This window comes from Schistocerca piceifrons, chromosome 8 (genome assembly GCF_021461385.2).
Source record: "Schistocerca piceifrons isolate TAMUIC-IGC-003096 chromosome 8, iqSchPice1.1, whole genome shotgun sequence".
Taxonomy (NCBI): domain Eukaryota; kingdom Metazoa; phylum Arthropoda; class Insecta; order Orthoptera; family Acrididae; genus Schistocerca; species Schistocerca piceifrons.
In genome coordinates, this window is record NC_060145.1 from 22,821,897 (window position 1) to 22,838,865 (window position 16,969).

A 16,969-nucleotide genomic window follows, 5' to 3' on the forward strand; every position below is an offset into this window, starting at 1 on the left:
GTGTGATAATGAAGCGTAAATGCTTAATGCAGTGTTCTTCTTCAGTCAACTGTCAATTTGTATATTTTAACTTTCTGTATCACTGTTATGTGAACACCGAGCGAGGTGGTGCAGTGGTTAGCACCCTGGACTCGCATTTGGGAGGACGACGGTTCAATCCCGTCTCCAACCATCCTGATTTAGGTTTTCTGTGATTTCCCTAAATCGTTTCAGGCAAATGCCGGGATGGTTCCTTTGAAAGGGCACAGCCGATTTCCTTCCCTAACCCGAGCTTGCGCTCCGTCTCTAATGACCTCGTTGTCGACGGGACGTTTAACACTAACCACCTACCCTACCTGTTATGTGAATAGGCCCATCTGCACTTTCCTTCTCTGAACACATCTTTTGATAATTCAGTTTGGTAGGCATGCCACATGATCAAGAAACGTCACAAGTTAGGTTGCAAAACTATTTTGCAAGCAGGTTTCTTTATAGACAATCTGTGGGGTCTCAAAGGATATTAAAATCTGCTGAAGGTTGCTTTATGCATGACTAAACTTCCTGGTGTTAAAAAAAAAAAAAAAAAAAAAAAAAAAAAAAAAAAAAAAAAAAAAAAAAAAAAAAATTGAAAATAGGCGATTATTCACCTGCAGATGAATGATGGGTATTGATAGCCACATGGAATAAAAATAACATCAATAACACTGTCTTTGGCAAGGGTTATAAGGTGAATGGGAAGGATTTCTGTAAGTATCTCCTAAACAGGTTGTAATGGTAAAGTGCTTCACTGGTTCTTAGCATTTGCCTCTACCTCTCCCATTCCTGCTACTAAGCTCTTTTATTCCCTCAGTTACGAGTAATAAGAGTCACATAAGGAACAATCCTAGCTTTGAATACATACCCTTATTTACAGAAAGAAAAAGTTAAATGTAAACATACACAAACACATTTTCAATATCATATAAATCAATAAGGTGGTCTATTGTGATGAAGATACTAACACAAGAGGAGTTGGGGAATGGAATGACATAAGCCTGTGAGGATTCAAACAATGGAAGGGCGGGGAAGTGGTATTAGTGTTCATTCTGGGTTTACAATGGTAAAGAAAAAGTGGCTAGGAAGGTGAAGACATAGAACTTCCTAGAAATATCAAGGGGAGGTATTGAGGCTGGAATATAGGAGGATAGTCAACATGATTTTACAGCATCCAATGTGTAGAGTGAAAACAACTTTTGATACAGACTTTCGATATAGTTAAGCTCGTATCTAGTTGAAAAAGTATACAAGAGCTTCATTTTACACTTCACATACTACTTTCATTGCAGTATCACTTTCTTTAAATTATCCGTGTAATATTTTTACTTGTTGTCATAAATACTCCAAGAAAATACATTAGAAATATTTGGCCATCTACAGCTACAGGAGGACAGGCTCGATCTCGCCGTCCTGTTCGCTCCCTGCCTGCAAGACCGAGTGACACGTCAGTGCCTTCTCAGCCACTCCCACCCTGCGTGCGGGCAAGAGAGGCTCGCGCTCGCCGCCAGCTTTCTTCAGGTTCCCTTAGTTCGTCATTAGATGGGGGAAGATTCCCATCTTCGGTTCTTGTGCGTGCAACAACATCACCTGATGTTAATGTGGATTCCACACTAAGACCATCTGGCATGGCATCTGCAACATCACAGGCTCCTGCTCATCCTCTTCCTCTGCCTTTGCCTGAGGATGATGATCCACAAAGGCGAGAACGTATTGAACGCTACAAGCAAGAGCGACGGACGTTCTTACGTGAAAAATATCGCTCGGAAAGCTTTCGTGGGGAGCGTGATGAGATGCTGCAGCGGTTGAAGAGACGAGCAGGTCGTACTGCTGGTGGAACACATGAGGTAACCAACTTATATCACTTTTTATCTTATTGCACATGCTTGTATTAAAGAAATAATACAGATAGTTTTTTTCTCCAGCTCATCATTGTACACTGTAGTCTTCATTAAAATAATTTGGAGATCCACATTTCAGAGTGTCACATAGAGAAAGCTATCAACCAATTACAACTCTCTCTCTTAAGCTACATGTGCAGCCTTGTGAAGCATGACATATTGTACAGCTGGAGAGGTTCATAGTTGCCTGTGTGGAGCTAATGCAACAAGTGCTAGATGTTGGATGGCAGGAAGCATGTGAATATATTCTTTCCTATGTAGGTATGTACGTGGATAGTTCCAGAGAGAAAAGACTTCTGAATGATTCAACTCTGGAATACTTTAAAGGAGAGAGAGAAAGCACTGGACTTAAGCTGTGCTTCGGAACTGAAGACATGTTAACACATTGCCGATGATTCTGGATTTACTTGTGTTTCACACTCCATCTATTATGGATGGATCTTGGGATAACTCGTGTTTTCTACACACTGTCTGTAGATGCAGATGAGATGCAGATGCTGTGGTGTATTTTAACTACTTTGTCTATTTGGATGTTTACACCAGTAGTCAATGTATCAAACTTGATTGCCTTTATCTACTTTTAGCTTACTTAGCAGTTACTATTTTTGTCTTTAAGTTCTTTGTGCTTTTAGAGGTGGACATCTTCAGAAAATGGAAAGAAATGAATGAATCTGAAATACTATTGGAGCTTTCTGACAATGATTATTCAGATGTTCCTAGTGCGAACGAAGATCTGGATCACTGTGTGAATGAATGTTTTAATCATTCTGAGGACAATTCCATGAACAGTGATATCTTTAGACTATTGGAGAAGCATAAGGTGGCAGTATTTTTAAATGCTTCTGACAGTAATTATGACAGGTTTCTGTTCTTGTGAATGATTCATTTTGTCATAATGTTAATAACCCTTTTGAGATAGCACCCTAGTCTCACTTGCGTGATTGAGACTCGGTTGCCATCTCAAATGTGTTTTGATAAAAAATATTTATAAAAACCATTTTTTAAGCAGAAGACATGGAATGTGATCTAGAATAAAAAAAGCCAGATGTCTTACCTTGTATACTCCAGTAAAGACAGACACACAGATAGTGGGCCTTTCAGAGGTAAAAAATTGCCACAGAAAAATCTAGTGCACAGATGAGGTTTCAAAAATAAAAAAAAAAAACATAAGCACCCATCAAAAAATGCAGTAGACTGCCTTCATTGTGCAGGAATATTCACAAGGATTTATGGAATATTGTGTGTCATTGACATTTGTTGATCAGCAGTGAATATGCATTTAAATTGCTCAAAGAGAACCAAAAGCCAAAAATTAATACTTTGCCAATTTCACCACAGCACCATGCTTAAAAAACAGTAAATAACATCCTATTTGAAACGTGATAAATAGTTGTTATCAAAGTACACATCTACATCCCATTGATACTGATAAGTTCCACTGACAGTTCAAAGTGTGTTCTTGAAGGATTTTTCATTTACTGGAGGTTGTTGCACAATAATGTAGCGTGTCATGGAGTGGCTAATTGTATTAATGAAAATGACCCCAATGTGCAAATAAAAACGGCATTACATTATTTGGTCCTAGTTTTATTGTTGATATTCATATTTTTATGCAGTTTTTGCATGATACCTTTTACAGGGTTCATTGGTCCAGTCTTCATTTGGCTGACGGCATCTCATTTTGCCAGAACTTTTGATGAGAACCATGTGTTTCACATCATGATACTACATGTCAAGTTTGTAATTTGTCTGTTTTCGCACTTCCATCATTCTGGCATTGGTTGAGTTGAAGTCATTCCAGATAGAGTTGTGTTTTCTATGAGTATTTGCTGTGTGCTTTTGTAGGGCATGGCGTTTGGAGAGAGCACCTGAATTCTGATGTCTTCATGATCAGTAAGACCACTTATAGTGGTTTATTTTGAATTTGTAGATCATTTTCCAAGGCCCATTATGTGGGTGTATTTAGCTCTTCTTTTTCTTCTGAAGCTATTACCGTTTCATTCACATGAAGTATGAACAGTGCTGAGCTGTCCATAATCTTGTCATGTTTGCTACCATGATGGTGAACATTGTTGACCTTACAACTTACAGAATTCTTGATAAAACTGTTAATTATAGCTGAACTAGGAATAATCACTAAATGAATGGAGCTACAACTATAAAAAAATTAAAAAAATAAAAAGACCATTTTGTGCTACGAAAACTAGTAAAGTAAAACTTGCTCTCACATACAACAAAATTGGTTTAGGGAAATTCAGGATTTCAATCCACGAATCTCAAGCAAACTGTAGTTGAAACAGTCGCCATGTGCTTATTAAGCAGACAACAGTTAAACTCATACTGGGAAGTCCTGGGTGGAATGCAAGTACTGACAGGAGCCTGCAGTACCAGGAATCTATAGCCGTGTGTGTGTGTGTGTGTGTGTGTGTGTGTGTGTGTGTGTGTGTGTGTGTGTGTGTGTGTGTTTTTCCCTTTTGCTGATGAAGGCTGTAGGCAAAAGTTTTTCGTAAGTGTCTTTTAATTGTGCTTGTCTCCAACTTAACGTGTCTTTTTTTGTTGTAAGTAGCAATCTGTCTTTTCCTGCATTGTTGTTTTTTTGTTGGTGAGGCACCTCTAAGGAAGGACATTGGCTGAAAGCTTAGCAACAATACAGTGAATGGTGATCTTTGCTCTTTCCATTACTTGCAGACAACAGTCAATTCATTCATATAACCTGTGAAAAAAGATATCCTCAACAGTTGAAAATCTGTCATGAGAATGTTTGTGTTCATCACTGGTTATTTACTATGGGAAGAGACCAAGTTTTTACACCAAAACCAAACTGTTATTAATAACAGTGTCTTTGTAAAACAGAAATGATACCCTGTACAGGCATCTGGGAAAAGCTCTTAATTTTAAATGTGAACATTTTAGGTAATGCTTTGCAGTGAATGTTATAAAATAAAAACTGAAACTACAGTTTACTGTAATCAATCACATTTTATTTTTATTTCCATTGTGTTTTGGAGAGTTAAACCTCCATTATTGGTCAGATTTATGGTAGTAATTAAAGTATATATTACATGTACAACTTTTGGATAACCTGTGGCACTGCCTAGTGGAGGGATTGGGGAGGGGATGGGGGGGGGGGGGTGAGCTATTTTAGTACAGGATTCAAAGTTACTTGAAAAATTTTTATTGCTTATGTGAACAGTAATATATGTTATGTAAACAAAACAGAAAATGGAGCCTGTATCACTGAAAGGAGTTTTCATTTATGGTATATTAACCTATGCAATCAGAAACCTTCCCATAACTTTGAACCTTCTAATAAAGTAACACTTTTGTCTTCTGCTACCAGGCATTGCCTCAGGTTATGCAAAGGACATACATGTAATACACACATGCATTATTAAACAATGGAAAATCCAGGATGGAATGTAACAATACAATTAAAAGGATAGTTGCTACTCACTGTATAGCGGAGATGCTGAGTCACAGAAAGACACAACAAAAAGACTGTCGCAAAGTTAGCTTCCAGCCAACGAGGCCTTTGTCAAAAGTAGAAAACATACACAAATGCACACACTCACACAAATGCAACTAGTGCACACATGACCACAGTCTCTGGTAACTAGAGCCAGACTGCAGGCAGCACGGCGTTAAGGGAGAGGCAACCAGGTGGGGGTAAGGAGGAGGCTGGGGCAGGGAGGGGAAGGGATGTCAGGGTAGGGGTGGGGGATGGTAAAGTGCTGCTGAGAGAGTGCAGGGACGAGGTGGAGAATGGGGCAGCTAGGTGCAGTCAGGAGGTTAGACAGAGGGTGGGGGAAAGAAGGGGGCAGGGCGGAAAAGGAGAGAAGTAAAAAGACTGAGTGCATTGGTGGAATAGAGGGCTTTGTAGTGCTGAAATGGCAATGTGGAAGGGGCTAGATGGATAAGGACAATGACTAACGAAGGTTGAGGCCAGGAGGACTACAGGGACGTAGGATATATTTCAGGGAGAGTTCCCACCTGCACAGTTCAGAAAAGCTGGAGTTGGTGGGAAGGATCCAGATGCCACAGGCTGTGAAGCAGTCATTGAAATGAAAAACGTTGTGTTGGGCGGCGTGCTCAGCAACAGGGTGGTCAGTTGTTCCTTAGCCACAGTTTATTGGTGGCCATTTATGTGGACAGACAGCTTGTCGGTTGTCATGCCCTCGCAGTCTGACTCTAGCTGCCAGAGACTGTGGTCATGTGTATGTGAGTTGCATTTGCATGAGTGTGTGCATGTATGTATGTTGTCTACTTTTGACAAAGGCCTTGTTGGCCGAAAGTTAATTTCCCAACAGTCTTTCTATAGTGCCTTTCTGCTACTCAGCATCTCTGACACACGCATTATTAAAAGAGATAAATACACCTGATATTGAAGGTTTAACCCTCTGGGTCACACATTGGAAATAAAAAACTTGCAGTTTCAGTAAATTGAGATGCCTCTTAAAGTAATGGCTGAGTAATGCAAATTGCAAAGTGTATCCAACCATAACTTACACTGAATTGTATGCTGAAATGTATTTAGTCAGCACTTAAGTCCTACTGGAATCACCTCCATTGTCACCAATGGCTGACTGCACCTACATAATTGAAAAGCAACATAACTGGGGGTCCTGCATTCATGGTTAAAGCTTTATTGCGATTAAGTTGTCTCTGCGCTGCACCAATGTTAAATGCTGGTTACTAAAATGATAACCAAAAATTTGACTGCAGTTAACTCCTTGTTACAGAGAAAAGCACCCATTGTATGTGCAAAGATAATGGTAATCACTGTCTGTAGTACCTATGCATGGCTTCTCAGTTTGTTATCGTAAAGTGGGTAATGTTACTGAACCAAGGCGAATGAGGAAGGAGGCCTAATTTTTTAAAATTTGAAACTGATATCCTTTTAGAGCTAGTTAGTTGTAATGCAAAAATTTTAGTATGCAAAAAAATAAACTAGTGTATTGTTAAGAAGATTAACTCGTAGGGCTTTAACAGCAAATAATGCTGTACAACAATTTGAAATACATACTAGTAGAAGTTATTCATTAACTCAATTAAATGTGTATCCCATTTTCAGTTTCAAAATTGAATATAGTTAAACTGCGGTGTCTAATGTCTGTTTGCACAAGCTTCACATCCACATTCCCATTGTCACATTAACTAACATCACTTTGAATAATGTACTTCTTCACATAGATTTCAAAATTGAGATTTGTTGTGTAATTTAATTTCAATGGAAGAGGAGATTTTTTTGAAGTTGTTCATCATCACTGAAAAAGATATTTACTGATAAGATGCAAACATGAGGCAGTCCACAAAATTAAGATATAGGTATGTACACATCAACAAATGTTTGGAATATCGTAGAGTTTACTACGACGACTTTTTCTAGTACAGCCACTGAGGTTTGTACAATACCTTATCAACAAAATAAATATAATTCCTTCTGAAAACAACAATGATTTCAGTTACTTACAAAAAACTCATTACAAAACACAGCAGGCTCTCTCCTAAATGTATATTTTAAAAACAAAACAAAAATTGTAAATCTTTATCTCATCATGATGATTATCAGTCTTTATTAGTGAGTACATCATCCCTGCACACCAATGTGCTGTTACACTGTGCAAGGCATGTTCTAGATGAGACCATCAAGTTTATCTTTAGGTATGAGGTCCTGCTCCCAATGGTAGCATCAGTGAGGTCTTGAAAATTGTCAGGTGGATTTGGATGCTGTGCAACAGCCTCCTTAAACAGGCTCCTTGCATACTCAATTGCATTAATGTCTGGGGCTGTGCTGTGCAGTGTAGTTGGTTGACATTGCATCTTTGAAGGCACCGAGACTTTGTCATCGAATAGTATTAAGTCACCTCCGACTTCATGTCTGCAGGGATTTTCAGTCATTTGTAGGACCTCTTAGAGGTATTGGGGGCCAATCTAATTGCCATAGATGGTAATTAGAGGGATCTGCAGTCCCATCATTATAACTGCCCAGAATATTACACTTCCACCTGCAAATGGTTGGACTTCCTGAATGTATTGGTGTTCCTGCTGTCGTCTAGTGCTTCTCCAAACCCTAACACGTCTAGCGTCTAATAGCAAACCAATCCTGGTCTCATCAGTTGGTTGGACTTCCTGAACATATTGGTGTTCCTGGTGTCATCTAGCGCTTCTCCAAACCCTAACATGTCTAGCGTCTAATAGCAAACTAATCCTGGTCTCATCAGTAAATGTGACATTACTCCATTCTTCAACGGTCCAATGTTGATGTACAAGAGCCTAGGTCATTCCATTGCACCGGTTCTGTGACTCTGTGCAAAATTTCTCATCAGTATTATGGAATGAAGACCACCATGATGCAATGTTCTACACACTGTTTGGTCTGACATATGAATCTCTGTTGCCTGTGAGAAGTCATTTCCAAAATTTCTGGCAGCTGATATTGGGTGTCTCTAAGCCGACAGTTGGAGCAAACGATCGTGCATTTGTGTTGTCATATGAGGTTTATCATTCACATTTTCCGCCCCGATAGCTGCGTGGTCAGCGTGACGGAATGCCGTGCAAAGGGGCCTGGGTTCGGTTCCCGACTGGGTCAGAGATTTACTCCGCAGTTGGTCGGAGATTTTCTCCACTCAGGGACTGGATGTTGTGTTGTCCTCATCACCATCATATCATATCATATCATCCTCATCGACACCCAAGTCACCGAAATGGCGTCAACTCAAAAGATTGCACCAGGCGACTTGTCTACCCGACGGGAGGCCCTAGCCACAGGACATTTCATTTCATCCACATTACCAGTCTATCTGTACTTTCTCCACACCTTAGACATACCACTTTGAGTGACATGTAACTTACCGGCAAAATCTTACTGTGTATGACTTGCTGAAAGTAAAGCCACAATCCTGACTCTGTCAAAGTGCTGTATGCCTCTACATGGCATGTTGCTGCAGTCCTGAACACAAACTAAATGAACCTGTCGTTGATACTGGATTAATCATGATGTGCTGCTGTGGCAGCAGTTCGTTTACTGGACTGGGGAATGGCCACAAAGCATACCAATTGTAAACACCGTCCCGTATATGGGCTCCAACTGGACAAGGATCAGTGAGACCTCTAGTATCGTAGACTACATTTTGCAATAGAATTCCAAACCTTTTTTTGAGCAGTGTACCTTCTACAAGAAGTTTCATAATAACCAAAACTTCCAGCATGTAACTTGTGTTTTCTTTCTGACATAGACTAACAGTTATGTTAGAGAGTTATGACCACTGGAATAACATTCCAGACTTTGGCATTTGCAACAAGAATTGCAGCAAATGCATCATTTATAATAAATAACATTGACTAATGCATGTCATACATCTGTTAAATTAAGAAAAAAGACCCAGAATCTTTTAGAAAACAAAAGATGAAAAAAATTGGAAGGAGGTGGGCAAACTTGATACCTTTCTCTTCACAGCTTAAGTCACTGACAAGTAGGTTACAGTGTCAACCAGGGCAGCCATCTCTCCAAATCAGTATATACCGTGTAAATACCTTATCTGGAAATGTTATTATTTGATATTTAACTATGACAAATTATATCAAAATTATGTGCTTTTGACAGATCATCATTGTGCTGTAGCACTGAAATCCACCAATGAATCCACAAGTACATCAATACAGTTGAGGCAACAATTACAAGGTCAAGATATAATATGTTTCATCTTCTACACCATCTAAAACATCAAAAGTCACCACCACCTTAAGCAGTACATATTTACTTGTACAGAATAAAAGTGTATGTACAAATTGCAATGTGAATGTAAAATGACTCATTCCACATCATTACAATGCAACATGAAAAATCATCCACAGGACATGTAATTAAATAACTAAGTAACTATCAGTTAAAGATAAATGAGCCTCTTATGTTGGTTTCCCTTCCATGAAGTCCTGGATTTTTAACACTTTATCCATGAAAAGTCTCATATTTCCTCTCATTTCCAGATGATAAAACACCTCATTTTAAAAATTATGATTTTTGTCCTCTCTCTCTCTCTCCCTCTCTGATGTCTCCTACGCAATAGAAGCTTGAATTTTTACCTGATTAATGAAAAAATCTTTAAATTGCTAACCTGTTAATGATTTTCTGTCTAACAGCTAATAATGCTCAGGTCTACAAGGAAGATTTTAATAATCATAAGAAAGTAGACTACATGTACCATTTTTTACAAAAATTATATAATTATGAAAAATAAATTTATCTGAATTTTCTGTTATGGAAGCAATATTTTTTATCCAAAGTTTCTGCTGCTGTAGCTACTTTTACCAGTACCACAGCCACCACCACCACTGTTATGGAAACTACTACTATGGGAACTAACTAAATTGTGCTCTTTAAGTTATGGCCCCAGGCAATACAGCTGTATAATAAAAGAGGAAGGCTTTTAGTTTTCTATGCCTTCTGCAACTAGTTTTCTGATTGTAAATTATTAATAAAGTACATAAATTTTTGTGAAATTTTCTACCTTTTATGGCTTAGCATTCCTTTACATTGCATTTTGCAGCAGCCTCCTGAAGGCAACAGTGATCAAGCCAGTGTTCTGAGTGCCAGACTACATGAATCATCTGCTGGAGAACCTGAAAGAAGCCCTAATATGTCAAGGGATAGAGAAATCAGAAGAGTGTCTGATGATCAGAAAAGTAGTGATAGCACAAAAATAACAGAGAAAGTATTAACTGATGTAGCACGTGAAAGGCGGATATGCGAAGAAGATAGTGTTGTGACAAGAACACGTCCAGGAAGAGCTAGATACACGGACAGAACAGAAGAAGAATTGCGGACAGGTTCACTACGAAGGTCATCAGCACCTCAGCAAGGTCCTGGATGTATTCGTGATATGGCTGCACTATTTGAGGCTCGAGATATGTCTGGCTCAACATCTACACCACCATCACAGCCGACCACAGTGGCTGCAAAAACTTATGTGTCTTCTGTGTAGCACTGTTCAAGTGAGGTATGTTATTTATTTCATCAAAGTAGTCGTTAACATCTTACTCATAACAAAATTAATGATAGTAGTAGTAGTAGTAATAAAAATGTAATAATAATAATATTTTTTACTATTGTCCAGCAACATCCATACAGTTAATCATCAGTTCACTCTTTTGCTATTCTTATCACGTGATATACTGTGAGGATAAGATGATTTTGTCTTTGTAAATATTAATCCTTTGGTCATCATCAAACTTGATGCTTCACATCAGATTTCATTGTTACTTGGCAGTTTTAGATGGTGATGTGTACACAGAATACACATTACTTTCTCCTGTCTCGTCAGTTTGTTGATGTCTACTCTCAGGGGAAGTAATTTGCACGACCCTATTATGTGATGATTCAAAGCTGGAATTATTTTCTGCTTTATCATGACTAGATACTGCTTCTCACAATTTTGAATTATTTTGCATCTTTTTGTCTTTCTTGATGTCTTCTTCTCATGTCTGAGCCAGAGCTGACAGGTGGTACAAAAATTTTAGCATTCTAAAAGTTCCACTTTTTTTAAATAATATTCAACACCCTGTGTCTGAGGAACCTATTTCTTTTCTTAAGTGTCTCTTTAGCTTTTGATTTATATTGTTGTTGAAGGATTTTTGTCTGTGTTTGAAGAATGCCCTTTACATATGTTAGACTTTTTTAATGTATTGTAAATCTATTATTGGTGTTTCTTTACATTTTAATTTTTCCCTGAGTCAATAAACTGACTATTGATAATAGCTAGGAAATAATTCTCACTTCGAAAACTTAAAGAATGCAAAATGTTGTGAATTTTTCTCATTAATTCTCATGTTGCTAAGATGATAAAAAGATTGTTGCTAATCCACTGCAATTCGAATTTTTATCTGATGTTCCACTTTATTGTGACAGTAGTAGTGATTTGTCATTCCTTGATGTAGTTTTGTAAACACCTTAAATATTTAGATTTATTCATATCTTAACAACTTAAATAATGCATTTATACTATTTATATCAAAAGGAAAATTCATTTTAAAAGACTATGAAAATATGAGACAGAATTGTCAGCCAGTACTTACCTGCAACAGGTGAAATTCTTAGCATTGCGGATAGACACACACATGTAGGTACAAGAAACTATCCTGGCTTTGGGAACTTGAGTTCTTTGCTCAGAGAATACTAACCAGCAATTTTGTCTCATAATTTTATAATTGCCATATCTGTTTGATGACATGTGTATTATTGGTGAGTACCCTGTACATGTTAGAATATTTGCTATACTTACTTATAGCAGATATTTGTATTTTTGCAGCTATCGAGGGACCTGATTGGTGGAGTGAAGTTTCCTCAAACCAGACAGTTTCTGGAACTGTACATCTGTGATATATTGCATTTATAATGTTTCAAGACAGTTGCAAAACTGGCAACAGAAAAACAAGTAGCTGCAGTTTTAGCTTTTGCTTATGGAGAGGCATAAGGATCATTAAAGATCTGCTGTTTAACAGACTGCTTTCTGGACAATATTTATTTATTTATAAATATATTTTTACATTGTTAATTGTTTTGTAATGGATGCTGTGTTGTGTTCTGTGAAACACAGGGTATTTTTCATTTGCTGTAACAATTTTTACTGCATTTACTGGACCTCACTGATGTTATGAAGAGAAATAAGTTATAGCAAAAACTCAGAACTGGCTGAGATTTGAGGATATAATGCTGGACTTAATATCCATATTGCCAGGAAATATTCATTTCTGTTTAAGACACTGACATATGATTTGTAGTACACTCCTCCTGAAAAATTATCTTTGTACAGATGTTCTCTGTATGAGCTTTTTACAGAATTATGTAGAACTTTTGTTTACCTTTGATTAGTTAGCTCAACTTCACCCTTTCTTTTATCATTTTTATTTTTTTAAAATAATTATTGAAATTTGTATTTGTATTTCATATATGTCTTGTTACATTTCAAATATATTTGTTACTGTTTTCTACTTGATAGTTAACATATTAAACACTTTAATAGTGTTATATTCACTCCAGTTGGTAATTATCATTTTTACCAAGCTCAGTATTATGTAGAGTGTTTCACTTAGGAGAGAAAGAGATAATGTTTCATAATGGTGTCATTCCAGTGGAATGGATGAAATAAAATTCATCTAACTATTGACAAATGCTGAGTAAAGACATGCTTTGAACTTTCTTATCATCTCTGAAAAAAACTGTTGTACTCCAGTTTGGCTGTTGGGCTAATGTATGGACACACATGGCAACACATCAATTAGAGACACAGTGGCAACACTGGGACAGAATTTTACCATTATAATATTATAATATTGGGGATGTTGCTGATCATCAGTGTGCCATCTGCAAATCACTATTTTCAAGGCTATTTTTGTAATAATATTCACATAAGCATATGCAATTTCTGAAATAGCTATCGATAAATTTATGTCTCTTTCATGGATGAGAATACTGTGAAAAATTCGGTTTTTGTTGATGAAATAAATCTTAACACTTGTTCCTCTACATCTTCTCAAAACGAATTTCTGTAAAGAAACTTGTGTTTTCACTGAGCAGTACATGCTACAAGTATATCGTACACTACAAGGCATTTGTATTTTTAAGAGGAGTCTGGTAGTAATAAAGCAACATGAAATGATCATAGATATACTTCAAAGTATTTACTCAGTACATTCTTCATTCAAGAAATTATATGCAAAGGGACCATAACATTTGATTGCCCAAGTAAGTAGTTTTTCCTTATCAGGATCTTCCATAAAAAATGTGTTTTATCAGCTGATTATTATTTGTTAACCATCATGAGATTCCACACTGTTAGATGTATTGTTGTTGTCATTAATGTATATTTATATCTGTACTTTGTACAAACACGTGCAATGTAAACATCTTTTTCGGTATATGTATATAATATATGAATGCAAGTTGGTTGCTTATACATGTAGAATGTTAATGGTAAAAGATACATTTTTCCTGTTCCTAAGCAAGATAAACATAATGTCGTAACACTATGCTACATGCTACCTGCTTGTGAAATTTTCATTGTAAAAGTTTTGAACAGTCTTGTTGCAATAAGTTAGAAGCTTTAAGAACATTTATATTGTTCTTGGCATATCTGCTGTTTGAAACATAAAAGGCAAACATGTTAGATCAGTCTCAACTTTCGAAGTAATAAACACACACACACACACACACACACACACACACACACACACACACACAAAATTCACATGTTACTCCAATGACATTCATCATGCTAATGAAAGATTCAAAACCTCATACTGCAAAAATATATTTTCAGCAACCGAATGGTCGGTTTGTTAATAATTGCAGTGGGATATAATTATAGTAAATTATTATTGCATCAGTATTTTATTTCAGGTTGCTGTACATAAGATCTGAACAAGAAAATGTACTGTTCAGCACTGACACTGTGAGGTTCAGAGGACAATATTAGCTCAAAAATGAGAAATATGAAGCTGCATGTATGATTTATATAAATGGTGTGCATGTAACGTCTTCTAAGATAGGTGAGGTTATTTTTATACATATTTGACTTGATTTCTAATTGAAAAACTGAAGTTGGTTGATTGAAGCATTGCTTTGCCAGAGGAGTGAAAAACGCAGATGAAGGAATTATTTAAAATATTGATTGTGAGGGTGTGAGAGTTCCATAACTGTATTGATGTTAATGAAGCTGTATTTGGAATGAACTATTATTTTCTGCTTCATATTGCGGTGATGCACCAAAGGATGGATTCAGTATGTAATATAACGGAAACCCACACAGCAAGTTCAGTACTAACAGTGGTTTTTACTACGAGACTCTTATATTACTGAGTAAATTGCATGGGCATTATGAGTGTGACATACTTGAAATGTTCTTTTGCAACTAGTAAAGCATTTCAATAATTTTCAAAAAACTGATGATTGTATTGTGACTTATACATATTTTATCTCTTTAACTAAAAATCCAGGACTTGGCTAAATTGTAACACAGTAGAACATTGAGAAAGAAAAAAAAAGCTTTTACATTTGGCAAGTTCTGTGTCGCACCCTGAATGGCACTGTTTTTTGTGAAGAACTATTACTCAAATTAATTTATGTCTTCTAAGCAATGAGTGGGATCACTAGTGCACAAATTTAAGAACGCATTAATATATTCTGGCACTTTCCATTTGTAATGGTTTTATGGATGTGCTGTTTTATGACAAATATGCAATACCTGTGTTACTTTTAGCCAGAAAAGTGTTCCCTTGAACGTGATTGCTTAAATCTCAGACATATGAGAGTTGCTTGTTTTTAAAATCTGTGTTTTAGACAAAGAGCCTCCTATAAACAGTCATTTCTATCAAATACATAAAAAGCTGCAAATCTTTAAAAATTTCTCCAGAGTATTAATAAGGAAGTAATATCAATATAATGGAAGGAAACATTCCACGTGGGAAAAATTATATATAAATACAAAGATGAGGTGACTTACCGAACAAAAACGCTGGCAGGTCGATAGACACACAAACAAACACAAACATACACACAAAATTCAAGCTTTCGCAACAAATTGTTGCCTCATCAGGAAAGAGGGAAGGAGAGGGGAAGACGAAAGGAAGTGGGTTTTAAAGGAGAGGGTAAGGAGTCATTCCAATCCCGGGAGCGGAAAGACTTACCTTAGGGGGAAAAAAGGACAGGTATACACTCGCACACACGCACATATCCATCCACACATACAGACACAAGCAGACATATTTATGCATATGTCTGCTTGTGTCTGTATGTGTGGATGGATAATGTGCGTGTGTGCGAGTGTATACCTGTCCTTTTTTCCCCCTAAGGTAAGTCTTTCCGCTCCCGGGATTGGAATGACTCCTTACCCTCTCCTTTAAAACCCACTTCCTTTCGTCTTCCCCTCTCCTTCCCTCTTTCCTGATGAGGCAACAATTTGTTGCGAAAGCTTGAATTTTGTGTGTATGTTTGTGTTTGTTTGTGTGTCTATCGACCTGCCAGCGTTTTTGTTCGGTAAGTCACCTCATCTTTGTATTTATATATAAGGAAGTAATATCATTGATATCGTGAAATTCATAAAATATTCAGCACAGAGTCATGCAGTGAACAGTGACGTATCAACCTTCTGACACTGGGAAACTAAAGGACTACTTTTCATTAGTATTTGCCATGGGCACCTTGGTATAACAACAAGGCATGTGTTACGAGCATGCTACCGTGTAGAGAAACAGCATAGAGACCACTAGCTCTCGAGCTACCACTTTTTTTCTAGTTTAAAAAAACACACACACACAAATCACAGTTAAGGTGATGCTTAGTTTGGAGCATTTGGTGGGGTGTGTAGTTGTGTGTGCTCTTAAATTAAAAAAAAAAAAAAAAAAATACACTTCGACATAGTAAAGTCTCTGGATGTAACATTTGTATGTATCATACATCAAAGAGCTACAGGTGAGTGACTACAAATCCTTATTTTTGTTTGGCATCAATGTAAAGTGTTTTAAGAACTGAATAGGACAGAAGAATAGGAATATTTCCATAGTTGCTGTTGTGGTCTTAAATCCAAAGACTAGCAAGGAGAGCTACATCAAACCAGTCAACCCTGTGCAAGCTGCTTCATGTCTGAGTAACCACTGCAACCTTCATCCATTTGAACTTCCTTGCTGTCTTAAAATCAATTTTTACTCCCCACACTTACATTACCAAATTAGTTATTCTTTGATACCCTAAACGTGTCCTACTGATCCTCTCCTTTAGTCAAAATGTGCCAAAAATTCTTTTTTCCCCAATTCAATTCAGTACTTTATCATTAGTTATTTGATATATACACCCATCCAATATTCAGCAGTCTTCTGTAGCACCACATTTGACAAGCTTCTTTTCACTTAGATCTGCATAGGTAATGATGAAGTACCATGTACCAAGAATGTTTTTAGGGTTTTAAAAGAAATGATGTAGGGTGTGTAAAGAAAGAGCCAATCAAGGTATAATAATGGTCAACATCTTGCCTCTTCTGAACTGGCTTTTCATCCTTTCTATAAAA

The 16,969-nt window shown here is 37.0% G+C and overlaps 1 protein-coding gene across 1 annotated transcript in view; it reads left to right on the forward strand.

The window, feature by feature from the left end:
- The window catches only part of LOC124712526 (GTPase-activating protein CdGAPr), a 456,387-nt gene extending 441,534 nt beyond the window's left edge, over positions 1 to 14,853 (forward strand). The window contains exons 16-18 of the mRNA XM_047242840.1: positions 1,396 to 1,859; positions 10,460 to 10,909; positions 12,218 to 14,853. Of these exons, the coding sequence (XP_047098796.1) occupies positions 1,396 to 1,859; positions 10,460 to 10,894 (899 nt within the window). The 3' untranslated portion in view covers positions 10,895 to 10,909; positions 12,218 to 14,853. The remainder of the gene's footprint in view (positions 1 to 1,395; positions 1,860 to 10,459; positions 10,910 to 12,217) is intronic.
- Positions 14,854 to 16,969: the final 2,116 nt, after the last annotated feature.